We start from the raw sequence: 17,063 nt of genomic DNA, 5'->3' as shown, positions 1-17,063 counted from the left end.
GATGTTTTCTCTGAACATATGTGCCCTGGTTGATCAATGTCACCCCATTAAAATTAATAATAAAAAAATAGTACTTTTATGTATCAGCTAAAGTAGCCAAGGATGAAATGGTTTCGTAGAATTAGAATGTTTGTTATATTAACATAAAGGACATTCAGGTGAGCTACCTATCAGTAGTTATAATCTACTGAGGTTGTAATGGCTGTGGTAATTGTGTTATCGTTTTATGTAGCTTAATCTCTCAGCTTTCAAAACATTTAAGAGCTGATAATGAACACACATGGATTACATATATGGTTTCTCCGTTGTCATTCTCCCGGCAAAGTATATCTCTGCTGGGTCAAGGGTGGTGGCCAAGCTAGGAATATAAATTATGAGAGAGTTCAAAAAGAACTTGTAATTGATTAGACAAGTACTTCAGAGTAATAAAATTCTCTAAGATGATTAGTTTATGTGCACAGTATGTGATAGAAAAATGGTTTTATAAAAATTTATAATAGTACTACCCTAGATGTTCTTATTTATAAACCTTATTATCTGAAGACACTGCTGTTGATTTTCTTTTTCATGACACAAACTAGGAAATGGCTGAATGCCCCCAGAAGGAAAAGTCCATCCGAAGTCTTTATAAATTATATAGTTTCCACACTTTGCTTTGCAATCTCAAGACACAAAATCTCAACTTCTTAACTTTCAACAAATACCATTTTCCAACACTTTTAATGTGTCTTTTGTGTTAAGCACTGAAAGATGAGGATGTTGAAAGACCTGGAATGAAGAGGAGCCATTAGAACAGAAGCAAAATGGGAGGCAATGAGGAGGTGACAAATGTTTTCAGGAATGAGTTGAGAGTAGAGCAATTCTGCATCATTTAAAAGGTGCTGTGCCAGAGCAATCCATACTGATCAACAAGAGGCAAGGAAAAGGACAAACACTTAAAAAGGTGGAAAACAGGATCAGCCTCAAAGTCAGATATCTCTTTTTTTTTTTTTTTTTTTTAATTTTTCTGAAGCTGGAAACAGGGAGAGACAGTCAGACAGACTCCCGCATGCGCCCGGGATCCACCCGGCACGCCCACCATGGGGCGATGCTCTGCCCACCAGGGGGAATGCTCTGCCCATCCTGGGCGTCGCCATGTTGCGACCAGAACCACTCTAGCGCCTGAGGCAGGGGCCACAGAGCCATCCCCAGCGCCCGGGCCATCTCTGCTCCAATGGAGCCTTGGCTGCGGGAGGGGAAGAGAGAGACAGAGAGGAAAGCGCGGCGGAGGGGTGGAGAAGCAAATGGGCGCTTCTCCTGTGTGCCCTGGCCGGGAATCGAACCCAGGTCCTCCGCACACTAGGCCGACGCTCTACCGCTGAGCCAACCGGCCAGGGCCTCAAAGTCAGATATCTCTTAACCTTAAATGAATTCAAGAGACAGCTGGACCTGACCAGGCGGTGGCACAGTGGATAGAGCATTGGACTGGGACACAGAGGACCCAGTTTCAAAACCCTGAGGTCACCGGCTTGAACGCAGGCTCATCTGGCTTCAGCGTGGGCTCACCAGCTTGAGCCCAGGGTCACTGGCTTGAGCATGGGATCATAGACATGACCCCATGGTCACTGTCTTGAGCCGAAAGGCCGCTGGCTTGAAGCCCAAGGTCACTGGCTTGAGTAAGGAGGCACTTGCTCTGCTGTAGCCCCCCAGTCAAGGCACATATGAGAAAGCAATCAATGAACTAAGGTGCCACAACAAAGAATTGATGCTTCTCATCTCTCTCCTTTCCTGTCTGTCTGTCCCTATCTCTCACTCTCTCTGTGTATCTCTCTGTCTCTCTCACACACACACAAAGAGAGAGAGAGAGAGAGCTGGGAGTTTGAGAACTTAAAGACTAGCATACTGTGAAATGCTGCTGCTGAAATTTTGGTCACAAGCCATGGATTTATAGGATGAAGGCCAGTTCACCTTTGCACAATAAGTAAATAGCTTGGGGCATGAGTACACCATACAGGCATGCTTGAGGCTCCCTACCATTCCTGCAGAAGTTAGAGTGGGGGAGAGGGATTGTTAGTATAGACAAAACTACTTTATTTGGGGAAAAGATATCCATAGACAAACAGACAAGCAAGTAAATATAAAATATCTGAGCAGAGAAAAGAATAGTTTTGGTTTTAAAATTTCTGCAAGAACTGACTCATATTCCTGTTGTTAGAATATATCTCAGGACTAAGTTCAAACTCTTCTTAGTTCACCGAGAATCCTAGATTCTCCCCCCCCCAAAAAAATCTTCAAAGATCAGATTGAAAACCCCAAATTCCTTTTTATAGTACATTGGTTGCAAAGGCCTTTGTTTCATTGAAAATGTTCAAGTCATAATTTTAACTTAAAGTGGTTTGTGATGGTGTCAATATCTTATGACACGGAAACAAAATTCAGGCATATTTGGATAAATTTTTAAAAGATTATAAAGAAGCAAGAAGTGTCAGCACCAAGGTTATAAACCTCTCCTTTTACTCTCATGAAAGAAATCTGCCCGTGTTTATTATCCGTCTAGTGTCGTTTTGGACTCGGGAACAAAGTGGGCTCAAGACCCACACTGTAAAGAAGCTGCAGGGCTCTTGTTCTGTACAGAGGAGAGGCAGCAGGAGAAACGTTATTCTGGCCTACAAAAAAATGAGCTGACCTACCAGCAAAGATTAATACATCAGTCGTCTATTATATTAAAATTTGATATATAACACTTTGGAGTATATGTGTTGATTTACAAAAAATTTTTAATAACTAAAAATATTTTTAAAATAAAATCTGACCTCATACAGGACGTCTCCTGCACCTTCCCCTTTTCTGCCTATCCTCGTTTCTGGTGGGGGTAGAGAGTGACGTGGAGGGCCTTGGACATAATAATTATGCCAAGGGAAGTAAAAAAAAATTGACCCACAGATTGTTTTGCTAAATGTACAGGAGGAAATATTTCATTATAGCAGAACCATCTGAGAGCCGCCACCTAACCCAGTGATCAAGTTCACAGCATTACTAAGAGTGGGACAGCCTGACATTTTGCGCCTCCTGAATTGTGCAATGTGAAGTACATAATATCCCGTATAAAGTTCTTGCCAAAAATGTTTCACCTCAACCCAAGCAGGCTTCTTCAGACCCAGCTTTCAGTTTGCAGGCAAAATCAGAACAAGTTAAATGACACAATGATGAAATAATATGACAACTCTCCAAAGAGAGACAGCTGCCCTGCTATCTTCAAAAGTCAGTGATTTTTATGAAAAATGTTAACAGTTTTTATTTTCACTTCATGAAAAACGGGAAGGGCCTAGTCTAGGTTTAACCGAGACAAAAACCAATTGTAATGTGTGAGGCTTGGCTAATTCTGGTTTGGGAGAAGAAAAAGCTATAAAAGATATTCAAGGGACACTTGAAGAAATCTGAATATGGATTGTATGTTAGATGCTATGGCAATATTGGTTTTTTAATTTCATAGTGGTCACATACATGGTTATGTATGAAATGTTCTACACTTAAAGCACATATGTGCACTCACTATACTGTTCTTTCCATTTGTCAATGTTTGAATGTTTTATACAATATACTGAAGTATATACATGTGTACTGTATATCTCTCTAGTTCATGATGGAGATATGTAGAGATATATAAGGAGGGAGTTGACCTTTCTTCTTTAAGAAGAAAAGTGTTGGAAGCACTAAATAATTTTTAAAGAACTAATGAAAGTTGTCCTTTTCTATTTTAGGCTCAAGAGAAAGAAAGATTGGACTATGCTAAAGTAAGTAAATTTTATTTATGCTACACTCTTTTATACATTTTAATTTGGGGCTTGGTTTTTGTTTATATTTCAAAGGTCGAAAGAATAATCACATTCAGAGCTGAGGGACATTCCCTGTTAAGTAACAGGCATTAGCAGGTAAAATAAGAGTTACCCAACGGTAAGTTTATCTAGGGAGTCCCTGCTTCATTCCAGACACCCTCTTAGGTGTTAGGAATGGAAAAGAGAACCAGATCCAGTCTTTCCTTTCAGGACATTTACAATCTAGTAGGGGATACAGATCACTAATGAAAAACTAAATGGATACATAATATAATGCCAGGTGGGTTAAGTGCTAAGAAGAAAAGAATGAACAGGGTAAGATCACGAAGCGTTGCTGGAAAGATGCCGTGGCCAGGGGTGGACAGAGCTTTCAGTGCCATCAGCTCCTACCTGGAGGCCCTCTCTGGGGCAGGCTCCGACTCCGAAAAGCAGTATTCCTCCTGTAACCTGTGGAGCTTTCGAAAACGCACAAGCCCAGGCCACCATGGCATCACACTCTCTTTCACCAAGATCCACATCCCCTGGTGGGAAGAGCAAGGCCGGGCCAGGATGGAAGTGTTTGAAAAAAGGCGCCACAGGTAATTTGACATACAGCCTTGGTTAAAAACTGCTTGGGGAATTCGGATTTCAGTTTACCAGGGAAGCCCAGGAACTTACTTGGGTCACATTCTGTTCTCCCCTGGGGGACAAATGGAACATCTTAGCAGATGTGTGGGGAGCATATAGCTACTTGGATAAAGGAACATGTTAACCTCCTGGTTTGGGCACCAGCAGGAATGTCCAGGGCGTGAGCACACCTGCACTCCAAAGACGGAGGAAGAAGCACGACCCGTAGGCTCTGCTCGCAGGGGACAGTGGAGGCACGCTGCGCTCCCGCGCTGACCGCCGAACGCCCGCGGCCTCCTGGCACCCGCACCTGCAGTGCACGCCAGGGCTCCCGCCTCCCCTCTCACTGCCTTCCGTGCCCGAACTGCAGTCCCTCTTTTTCTCTGTTTTACAATCTTTTGCCTCCTTCAAGAAAAATTCAATAATAGGATCTCCTCTAAACTGAGGACTTCCAAATCTGTCACTTTGTCTTAGATGTCTACTTGAGTTTTATCATGTACCTAAATATGGGTTGTGGACATATTTTCTCAAGTTTCCCACAGGGCAGTGAGCTCAGTCCATCTTAAACAGAACTCAGCTTCTCTGGTCTTTCCTTTTTTAATAGGCTTTATTTTTTAGAGCAGCTTTAGGTTCACAGCAAAATTGAGTGAAAAGTATAGAGTCTCCACCTGACACCCCTCACACACACAGCCTCCCCCACTATCAACAATCTGCAGCAGAGTAGTACTTTGGTACTTCTGTTACATTAACACATCATCGTCACCCAGAATCCATAGTGCACAGTGTTGTATCTCTGGCCCTTGTGATTCACCTGTTGTTGGCACTGTCATCTCACCAGTCAAACATAAGAGACTTAGAAGTCACCCTTGAGTGTTCTTACTCCCTCACCCCTATGTTCCATGACCAACTCATGCCAGTTTTATATCCTAAATTTTCTTAAATCCAGTCTCTCCTCATGATCTCTGCCATTGCTCAATGTAAGTCTCTTCATCTGAACCATTGGAAAACCTGCTGGTTGGTCTCCCTGCATTTCTTTTGTCCCCACAAATCCATTATAATTCAGAATGTCTAAACCACAAATCTGACTATTTCTCCCTCCAGCTTAAAACCTCCATGTTGTCTATAAAGCAATTTCAAAGCATGCTGGATTAACATACAAAGCACGGCATGATCTTACTCCTTAGAGAGACTCTCTACCTTCTCCTTCTGCCCTGCGCTCCAGCGGCACCAAAGTACAGAAAACATACTGTTTCTGTTCTTCGTGCCTGGACTCATACTGACCCTCTGCTTGGAATGCTCTTCCCCCTTTATCTGGCTCCTCCCACTCCTCCTGAAAGGCTTAGTTTAGGATAACATCCTATAGGAAGTCCTCCCTGGTTGTGCAGGCTGGACTAGGTGCTTTCCTCCATTCCTCAGTACTTAATGGATCTCTGAGTCACTGCATGTTCTCTTGTTGTAATGATCCATTTATGAGACAGGTCATAGACTGGGATCCCTTTGAGGGCAGGGACAGTGTCTTATTTGTCTTTGTAAACATGGTGCTTAACACAGTGCTTGGCACTTGATAAATGGTGAGTGAGTGAGTGAGTGAGTAGAAAATCTGGTATAGGCCTGACCTGTGGTGGCGCAGTGGATAAAGCGTCGACCTGGAAATGCTGAGGTCACCGGTTCAAAACCCTGGGCTTGCCTGGTCAAGGCATATATGGGAGTTGATGCTTCCAGCTCCTCCCCCCTTCTCTCTCTCTCTGTCTCTCCTCTCTCTCCCTCTCTGTCTCTCTCTCCTCTCTAAAAATGAAGAAAGAAAGAAAGAAAGAAAGAAAGAAAGAAAGAAAGAAAGAAAGAAGGAAGGAAGGAAAGAAAGAAAGAAAGAAAGAAAGAAAGAAAGAAAGAAAGAAAGAAAGAAAGAAAGAAAGAAAGAAAGAAAAAATCTGGTATAGGGTTCGTGATCTCAATCATAGAGAAAAACAAAGCTTTTGACATATGTCACTGGTATCAACCAGATTGAGAAGGTTGCTGAAGAAGGTTGTAATAAACGAGTTTGGAGATAAAAGCTGGGATTTTACTGTGATAGTTAAAGAAAGCTAACTCGTGAACAAAAAAGTAAAGGAAAAGACATCACGATTTGGCAATGGAGTGACTGTTGATCATCGATGTTTATTTATGACTCAGAGAACTCCTTTAGGGTTTCCTATTGCAGAAGCACATGACAATGGAAGTGATTTGAAGAAATATATATGTATTATATATATATGGTGCAGAGATCAAACACCCAGGACCAAGCTCTGCCACCAACTCACTGCAAAATCTACTATCAATCCCTTCACCTCTTTGGTCTTCTCTCAGTTTCTTTAGTATAAAATAAGCAATTTAGAATAGTGCTATTTTACTCTTAAAGCCCATTCCAAATTCTTTGGTGGGGGGGCATTCTTATCTGTAGACTACTGAGGTGCAATTCATTCCCGTAGCCACGTCGCCTACCCACCATGTGATTGATGTTTAATAGGTTGAGGAGCTGTGCTGGTGCTGACCACCGCCATGAGCAAGACTGACACAGGCCCTGCTGTCACACGTTTCCTGGACTCAGACCTCCCCACCTAAACTAGCCCCACTTGCTCTTTTTTCTTCTTAACATGTACCTATCATTTTTATTTAATTACTTGTTTCTTTCTGTCTTCTTCTACTAGACTGTAAGAGCCCTGAAGGCAAGGCACTGGGTGGCTTTGGGTCATGGTTGTATCGCCCACCCCCAGCCAGGCTCACACGGAGGAGAGCTTGATCAGTGCATCTGGTGAGCGTTGCAGTAGTGTTATGCCAGGAGAAGTGCAGGAGGTTGTGAGAAGTCTAGAATCAAGAATTGTAGACTCAGCCTGAGCAGGTGGTGGCACAGTAGATATGGCATCAGCCTGGGACACTAAGGACCCGGGTTTGAAACCCCGAGCTTGCTGGCTTGAGTGTGGGATCGTAGACATGATCCCTTGGTCGCTGGCTTGAGCCCAAGGTCACTGGCTTGAGCAAGGGGTTACTGGCTTGGCAGGAACCCCACCCTCCACCCCCATCAAGGCATGTATGAGAAAGCAATCAACGGACCTGTGGTGGTGCAGTGGATAAAGCATCAACCTGGAAACACTGAGGTTGCCAGTTCAAAACCCTGGGCTTGCCTGGTCAAGGCACATATGGGAGTTGATGCTTCCTGTTCCTCCCCCCCCTTCTCTCTCTCTCTCTCTCTCTCTCTCTCTCTCTCTCTCCTCTCTATAAGAAAGCAATCAACGAACAACTAAAGTGCCACGACTATGAATTGATGTTTCTCATCTCTGTCCCTTCCTGTCTGCCTGTCCCTGTCTGTTTGTCTCTCACACAGTTAAAACAAAACAAAAAAACCCTATAGACTAAAAGTAGCCTTTTTAAGAGAATATTGACTATATAACAGAGCCCGTTCCAATGTTCAGTGGCCCTAAGTTTTTACTTTCCTAAGTGCCCATTGACAGTATTTCTCATGCCAATAAACAGAAACCCACCACCTGGAATATGTGGTGATAGTCTGGTAGTTAAGGACATAACTTTATCTAGGTAATGAATCCTTACACAGACCTAAACTCAAGTAACATGGGGAAGAAAAGTTATATGCGTGTCTACTAAGTGTGGAGAAGATGTTGGCAGGGTGCAGTTTACGGTTTTATCTTACGCAGTATTCCGTGGGCCCTCGGTAATACATATCACAACCTAAGGTCTACTCATCTCTTGTTCGGTGTGGCCATGGTGCTCATGCTAACTAATGTGGGCGTCGTGCTTCATGGCTAAAGACTTCCCTGGTGGGTTTATCTATAAAACTACATTGGAAACTCATTGTCCATTTCTGGAGACCATCATGAAATTTATTTGTTCCTGGAAATTTCTTTATTGCCAAGTTGTGAGTATTTACTCAAAAGCCAAATTTTATCTGATAAATTAGATTCCAAGAACTATAGGAACTGTTTTTGGCTGTGTGCGCTGTGGCATTACACAGCATGTCTCACATTTTCTCAGGCTCAGAATGACGAAGTAGCCAGGGGTAGGGCAGAAGAGGCAATCACTTAAAATCAGCCTCAGCTGGATCTCTGGGATGTCTGTCACATTTAGCAAAAGAGTGGTTTGCACCCAGATAAGAAATTGAATTACTTTTTTATTTTTTATTTTTTGTATTTTTCTGAAGTGGAAACAGGGAGGCAATCAGACAGACTCCCGCATGCGCCCAACCGGGATCCACCCGGCACGCCCACCATGAGGTGATGCTCTGCCCATCTGGGACATTGCTCTGTTGCAACCAGAGCCATTCTAGCGCCTGAGGCAGAGGCCACAGAGCCATCCTCAGTGCCTGGGCCAACTTTGCTCCAATGGAGCCTTGGCTGCGGGAGGGGAAGAGAGAGACAGAGAGGAAGGAGAGGGGGAGGGGTGGAGAAGCAGATGGGTGCTTCTCCTGTGTGCCCTGGCCAGGAATCGAACCTGGGACTCCTGCATGCCAGGCCGACACTCTACCACTAAGCCAACCAGCCAGGGCCTGAATTACTTTTTGAGTTCTTGTTGCACTAGAACCTGGATATAAATGCTTTATATGGCTGCAGGGCCTTTCATCTTAAGATATCAAAGCACTTGACAATGATTAACATTACGTCTCCCCTGCCTCTCTGTAAGGTGGTCCACACAAGCACAGGAGTACTGTACTCCACTCCAACTGAAACTTGTCCATCTGGGTGCTGGGCAAAGAAGGAAGCTGTTTAACTGTAAGGCGATTCTACCCAGTCGCTTCTAAAATGTAAAAACGAGAAACATCCTACTTAGCTGGTTAAAACTACAGGAGAAGATTTATTCAACAGAATGTAATTACCAGAAGTGAATGTGACCAAGAAGCTAGTGCTAACAGTTTTGTTCGTATGCACAATGCTATGGGGATCTTAATTACAGTGCGTGGTCTGCAGCCCTGGGTGTGTATCTCTCCAATTATTCCAGGTTCTCTGGGCTCCTGGCCCCAAGGTTAAGCAAACCGATCCACTTCAGTGCTGGAGGGAAGAGTGCCACCCACTGAATTGTAGGAATGTGTGGCCATGTGTTGCGACTGGTGGAGAAGCTTCTCGGACCACATTCACATTCGGTTTGCTATGGTAACTAGTAATATATATGTCTGAAAGAAAACGAATATGTTGACTACTGTTGCTTAGAAAAACATCTACAAGCTTCTGTGTATTTTCCCCAGCTGGAGCGGAGCGTATGCCTGCAGTTTAGCCTACTGCTACGTGAAATAAGCATGCTGCTAAGAGACTGAGGCAGATGGTATTTTTACCACTTCAGGCAAAACATGGCACCTATGGTTCGGCTTTTACAATTTTAATTTTTTAGCACATTCAAAATGGTTGCTTAAATATCTCCATCACAGAGATGCGGACTTTTCCCCAATTTCTTTTTAATAGTTGCTTCAGATATACAGATATGTATACAGATCACTTGATCAGAACCAAACCCTGCCAGCACTGGGAGGTGGCCTCCTGCCATTCTTTTGCTTTCAGGTGCCTAGGGCTGAGCTTTAAATGGGCTTTGACATTCACGCTAATTTTGACACAAGACTAAATTTATAGACACTTTCTTTATCTCCAGTCTTTACTGTGCAGTTCATATCATTTTCTCCATGACTCAGTACAAAAAAGCAAGTGTTCTTTCTATTGTCTTCTTACTCTGAGTTCCCTCTATGCACAGAGAATTGCTCAAGATTAGCTCTTGTTAAAATCTTGCAGGTTTTAACTCATTAGGCATCCAGTTCTCAGTCAAATGTAAAAGAGATTTTTTTTTTTAAGGACTAGGTTTTTGACCTGTCCTCTGTCCTGGAATTTGTTCAAGTCCAGGAGCTGCACGGCCTCCGGGCTCAGTACCCGCGCCGCCCCTGCCACCTCTCAGACACGGTGTCTAGAGCGGCTGCGCCTCTTCCCTCCCCGCCCTCGGAAGGCCTTGCACATTTTGTTTTGTTATAAAACGCATTTGCATACGGTACACATTAAAATTCTCTTCCAGACATCCAACCGTGCTGTCCACAGACACTTTCATTTGCATGATCACATGTCATCACTTCCCTTTAAGAAGAAAAAGGAGTCTCTCCTGTCATGTCCTGGTTCTCCTTTCCAATAGCTGCCCTTTTAGCTGGTTTTTCTTTTCTTATATAAAGATAGCGTCAAACATTTGCTGCATATTGAGTCCAAAATTCTTTTTTTTTTGAACCTTGAATATAGAAAATTTTCTGTAAATATTATTGTCCTTTTTTTCCTGACAAAGCCAGGCTTCTTTTTTTTTTTTTTTTTTTGGCAGACAGTTTTTGCCTGCTCGCTCTATCCCAAACCCCTAGCTAACTGGCTCTGAGAATTTTTCATGTTGGCACATTTAGAGACCAGATGTTGCTTTGTTTCCTCTCCCCTGTACCCCTTTTTTAGGCAGATGCTGCTTCTGCTACCCTGGGAGTCGACTCAGCTCCTGTGGTAAAATATCCAATACAACATCAGCGTGTGCCCAAAATCTCTCGTTTGCTGAGACCTCTTGAAGTTGTCTTAACATTTAGGGTTCGTTTTAGTGATAGTCATGGAGACTGTGTACAAGCATTGACATTCCCCCCCCTGCTTTTCTGTAAAGTACTGGTGGTCCAGTTAGGTGAGATGTTTATAATACTGTAGAATTTAAAGAAAAAATACCCAAATGTAAATGCTATTATAATATGGGTGCAACTATGTAAAATGTTTTATGTTTGATTAACACTGGAAGACAACACATAAAAATGTAAATAAGAGCATTAAGGTAACACTATTTAAGCATGTTTAAAATAAATACATTGTAATTTTGGGGATTTCTGGGTTTTATATATTTATTTATTGAGCCTGACCTGTGGTGGCACAATGGATAAAGCATCAACCTGGAACGCTGAGGTCGCTGGTTCGAAACCCTGGGCTTGCCTGGTCAAGACACATATAGGAGTTGGTGCTTCCTGCTCCTCCCCCTTCTCTCTCTCTCTCTCCCCTTACCTCTCTAAAGTGAACAAATAAAAACTTTTTAAAATATTTTATTGATTGTTCTTAGAAAGGGAAGGAGAGAGAAAGAAACATGGATTTGTTGCTCCACTTATTTATGCATTCATTGCTTGTTTCTTGTATGTGTTTCTTGTATATTCTTGAGAATTGAACCAACAACTGTGGCATATGGGGACAATGCTAGAACGAACTGAGCTACCTAGCCAGAGCCAAAGATTCTGTTTTCAAAATGCACTCTAATTTGAACAGGAATTTTTTCAGATTATGACCTGAGCTACTGAGAATTGAAAAATGTTGCCTGGCCTGAGGGGGCGCAGTGGACAGAGCATCTACCTGGAATGCTGAGGGCACTCCTTCAAAACCCTGGGCTTGCACCTGACCAGGCGGTGGCACAGTGGATAGAGCATCGGACTGGGAAGACCCAGGTTCGAGACCCCGAGGTCTCCAGCTTGAACGAGGGCTCATCTGGTTTGAGCAAAAGCTCACCAGCTTGAGCCCAACGTCGCTGGCTCAAGCAAGGGGTTACTCAGTCTGCTGAAGGCCCGCGGTCAAGGCACATAAAAAAACAAAACAAAACACCCCGGGCTTGCTCAGTCAAGGCACATAAAACAAGCAACAAGCAAGCAATGAACAACTAAAGTGAAGTACGTATGAGTTGATACTTCTTACTCCGCCCACCCACATCCTTCTCCTCTCTCTATAATATCAACAAATAAAATCTTTAAAAAAAAAAAAAAAGGAGCCTGACCTGTGGTGGCACAGTGGATAAAGCGTCGACCTGGAATGCTGAGGTTGCCGGTTCGAAACCCTGGGCTTGCCTGGTCAAGGCACATATGGGAGTTGGTGCTTCCAGCTCCTCCCCCTTCTCTCTCTGTCTCTCCTGTCTCTCTCTCTCCCTCTCTCTCCTCTCTAAAAATGAATAAATAAAATTTAAAAAAAAAAAAAAGGAAAGAAGGAAAAGAAAAGAAACACATGTATTTAGTGATTTAATCAGAATTTAATTCTGGGCTCCTACAGAATTGCTTGCTTCTTTGGCAATGGGCAGAAATGCACAGGTGGAAAGTGAAAATTTCGTACACTGTAGTTCTGTGCTAGGCCTCAAGAAACAGCTGCGGCCCTGGAGGCCAGCGGAGGAAGTTGGTAGCCTGGAGCACCAGGCAGGCCTCGCAGGCATTGATCAGATGACTGACCACAGCATGGTGACCAGTGCTAGAGAACCTGCCACAGCTGCCCTCTGAAAGTTTGAAATCCTCCACTCCTTTTTTTTTTAAGTGAGCAAGATTGAGAGACAGACAGACAGACAGACAAGGACAGAAGACAGGAAGGGGAGAGAGATGAAAGGCATAAATTCTTTGTTGCGGCTCCTTAGTTGTTGCTCATTGATTGCTTTCTCATATGTGTCTTGATGGGGGGGGGGGGCTCCAGCCAAGCCAACGACCTTGGGGTTTCGAACCAGGGTCCTCAGTGTCCCAGGCTGACATTCTATGCACTGTACGACCACCTGGTCAGGCTTCTTGTTTTTAAAAAATCAGATAAAACCAGGTCTTTTTCTTTTACAATCACGTTTCAGACAAGTGTTTTTCCTTATAGCAATAGTGAAGGGACTTTGCTTAATCTATTTTTCAAAACAGTTAATTTACTAAAGTCAATTTTTGCAACTACTGCTCTGATTCCAAATCTCCTTCAATATATAATTATTAATGATGGAAAAATAATCCTTGATCTATTTCTGTCCATAACAAAGCTTAAAAGCTTTTGTACCATGTGAAACTTGTAATCAAAAATAAAGTCTAACCCTGGCCTGTTGCCTCAGTGATAGAGCATCAGCCCAGCATGTGGATGCCCTGGGTTCGATTCCCGGCTAGGGCACATAGGAGAGCGCCCATCTGCTTCTCCACCCTTCCACCTCTCCTTTCTCTCTATCTCTCTCTTCCCCTCCTGCAACCGAGGATCCACTGGAGCAAGTTGGCCCGAGCGCTGAGGATGGCTCCATGGCCTCTGCCTCAGGCACTAGAATGGCTCTGGTTGCAAAGGAGCAACGCCCCAGATGGGGAAAGCATCGCCCCCTAGTGAGCATGCCAGCTGGATCCCGGTCGAGCGCATGCAGGAGTCTGTCTCTCGGCCTCCCCGCTTCTCACTTCAGAAAAATACAAAAAATAAGTAAGTAAATAAATTCTAATCACACATGCAATCATTAATGTCTTTAATCAGTGTGTGTGCCTTATTATGAGCCCTCAAGTCATTTTGCAAAACAGGACATTTATTCATTGTCCATCATCAAGCTAGTTTTGTTCCTCCTTAAGGCTTCTAGTATTTTGCATTGCATCAGTCCTCAGTGACTGTCATCTTGCTTTTCTTTGTGTGTGTGTGTGTGTGTGACAGAGACGGAGAGAGGGAGGCAGAGGGACAGATAGGGACAGACAAGAAGGAAGAAAGATGAAAAGTACCCGTTCTTCAATTCTTTGTGGCAGCACCTTAGTTGTTCACTGATTGCTTTCTCATATGTGCCTTGACAGGGGGAGGGATACAGCAGAAGCGAGTGACCCCTTGTCAAGCCAGTGACCTTTGGGCTCAAGCCAGTGACCATGGGGTCATGTCTATGATCCCACACCCAAGTCGGCGACCTCAGAGTTTCAAACCTGGGTCCTCTGTGTCCCAGTTCAACGCTCTGTCCACTGCCACTGCCTGGTCAGGCTGATTTCTTAATGTTATTTTAAAATTAGATCCTCATTCTCTGAGGTGTTAGCAATCCCACACACCTCAATGGCATCAACAGATTTAATGATCATAATCTCTATTCCCTTGTGCATCATGAATAAAATTATTAAATAATATCAATAATAAGCCTCTGTATGACATCATAAAACATGCCACTCTCTCAGTAGTCAGCCCAATACTGTTGATACTGTTTTAATTCAATGCTCTAAGCAGTTGTATTTTTTGTTTTTTCAGATCATATAGGAATATATGATCTCTATTGATCTTTGGTTTCTAATTTTATATATAAAATGTGGAATTACATAGTTTATAACAATAATGTTTAGTGGGGCAATCTTTCCTATTCTTAAATCAAATTCAAAATTAAATTTATTTTTAATTACTGGCCCCTAGAGATTACATATTTCGATAATAACTAACACCAGGCAGGTAAGGCAAACTTAGATTGTTGATGACCAGTGCTTGGTTATAAGCTTGGGATCCTGTCTGGTTTTGCTCACCATTATGTATACCAGGGGTCCCCAAACTTTTTACACAGGGGGCCAGTTCACTGTCCCTCAGACCGTTGGAGGGCCGGACTATAAAAAAAACTATGAACAAATCCCTATGCACACTGCACATATCTTATTTTAAAGTAAAAAAACAAAATGGGAACAAATACAATATTTAAAATAAAAAACAAGTAAATTTAAATCAACAAACTGACCAGTATTTCAATGGGAACTATGCTCCTCTCACTGACCACCAATGAAAGAGGTGCCCCTTCCGGAAGTGCGACGGGGGCTGGATAAATGGCCTCAGGGGGCCGCATGCAGCCCACGGGCCATAGTTTGGGGACCCCTGATGTATACCCTGAGGGCCTAACACAATGCCTGGCACATACTAGGTGCCCAATAAGTATTTATTGAGTTACTATTGAATGAATGAATGAACGACCCAAGGTATGGCAAATGTTTATACCTATATTTTGTACTTTTAATTCATAAGGCATATTTGACTCTACCTTTGCTTTTATTATTTCCCCCCAAGTGTATTTTTAATCAAATTGTTACATCCTCAATGCCTTGCACTCCCTGGGTTGAAATAAAGATTCAGTTGGAGTAACCTTTTGAACCCTAGTCTAGAAAGCTATCTAAAAATGTCCTCCAGGCTGGTTCTGTGGGTGAATGCTCTGCACTGTAGGACAGCTGGACTCGATCATTGCTCCCCGTCGGTGGTCTCAGCGCCACCTGTGCACAGGGAGAGCCTCTGTGCTTTGCTGTAGAGGACAGAGCCTTCCATTCCCACAGCAGAGCCTGGTTAGTCCCTGAACAGTCCTAAGTGAAGCTGAAGGGACTGTCTGTTTCCTTGTCATAAAAAATACAATAGACAAACATGAGTATTTCAAAATTCTATATTTTGAGAGAGACACCTCCATGTAGATGTCTTAGTGGTTTTAGTAAGTTAGAAGTCTTTATCATTACCTTGACTGATATTTTTAAACGCATAAACTAATCCTACAGCCTGATTTTGTACAGCATTAAGATTTTGTGATTTCACTACATTTGATCTATCAGAAACCTGTAATTTGTTTAGTTGGTACATCCGAAGCCATGTTTCCTAACCAGTGTCTGCAAGCTCTGTTTAGCCTCCCCACTCATAGGTGAGTGAATTCTGCCCCTCTTCCCCAAGTCCTTGACTTCCTGGCTTGATGAAAGATCTTTCCTGTTCACCAGATCATAATAAAGCCGAAGGTGAATTGCTGAAGATTCATTCCTGCATAGCGCAAGGGTGCCCCCTGTGGCAGGTCTGCCTGTTCTAGATCTCAGGAGATGGTGCTAACCTTTATCTGCAATACATCCTGATGGGATTTGTGGGCACCAGTTAGGAAGGGTTGTAGGCTTTGCATGTGCTGTGATCTCTCCATGAGGCGTGCGATCAAGAAGCATGTTTTTCAGTGTGCACTCTGTTCAAGACACACGTCTGAATCAGATGTTTCTGTCAAATTCTATCCCTGAAGTTCTCCATTTTATGGAGAAGAGAGCAAATTACTAAATGGTGTTCACACGGGTCCTGTCTCACAGAGTCATAATTCTGCCGTGTCTGCTGCCTGTAGTGTGTTACCCTATACTGCTTCTCGAAATGCTTGAGACACACTAAAAAAGAAGCAGGAGCAAATTTGCAAGCTCTGGCCTTACAAACATCCAGAAAACGTTATGTATGACTCTATAAACTAAAATTCTGGTCTCAGAAACAAGTGATTGTCTAGTGGAAGACTCTTAGGACCTATGTTTGCTGAACCAGTGCAATAATTATTATAATATTTTTAAAAAACTGGTAAGCATTCTTCACTCTTTCAAGAGAGTTTTTTATATATAACCATTTAAAACAAGTTCTGATCATCATTCTTTTGAGGGAGTCAAGGATCTATGTTTACAAATATACATTCTTTTTCTTTTTCTTTTTTTTTACAGGGACAGAGAGAGAGTCAGAGAGAGGGATAGATAGGGACAGACAGACAGACAGGAACGGAGAGAGATGAGAAGCATCAATCATCAGTTTTTTGTTGCGACACCTTAGTTGTTCATTGATTGCTTTCTCATATGTGCCTTGACCGGGGGCCTTCAGTAGACCAAGTAACTCCTTGCTGGAGCCAGCGACCTTGGGTCCAAGCTGGTGAGTTTTTTGGTCAAGCCAGATGAGCTCGTGCTCAAGCTGGCGACCTCGGGGTCTCGAACCTGGGTCCTTCCGCATCCCAGTCCGACGCTCTATCCACTGCGCCACCGCCTGGCCAGGCTACAAATATACATTCTATAACACTGTAGCATAGAGATCTCCTGTGTCTGGAAGAGGTGTTGATCCTGCAAATGTGACTACGATTACATGGCACAGAGAGTACCATCCTCAC

At 43.2% G+C, this 17,063-nt stretch overlaps 1 protein-coding gene across 1 annotated transcript in view; it reads left to right on the top strand.

Annotated features, from left to right (window-relative positions):
* PDSS2 (decaprenyl diphosphate synthase subunit 2) overlaps positions 1-17,063 on the top strand; it is a 298,179-nt gene that overhangs the window by 267,802 nt on the left and 13,314 nt on the right. The window contains exon 7 of the mRNA XM_066248357.1: positions 3,741-3,773. Within this exon, the coding sequence (XP_066104454.1) occupies positions 3,741-3,773 (33 nt within the window). The remainder of the gene's footprint in view (positions 1-3,740; positions 3,774-17,063) is intronic.

The sequence above is a fragment of the Saccopteryx bilineata genome, chromosome 12 (genome assembly GCF_036850765.1).
Source record: "Saccopteryx bilineata isolate mSacBil1 chromosome 12, mSacBil1_pri_phased_curated, whole genome shotgun sequence".
NCBI lineage: Eukaryota > Metazoa > Chordata > Mammalia > Chiroptera > Emballonuridae > Saccopteryx > Saccopteryx bilineata.
The sequence above is the reverse complement of the archived record's forward strand: the minus strand, read 5'-3'. Positions and strand labels throughout refer to the sequence as shown.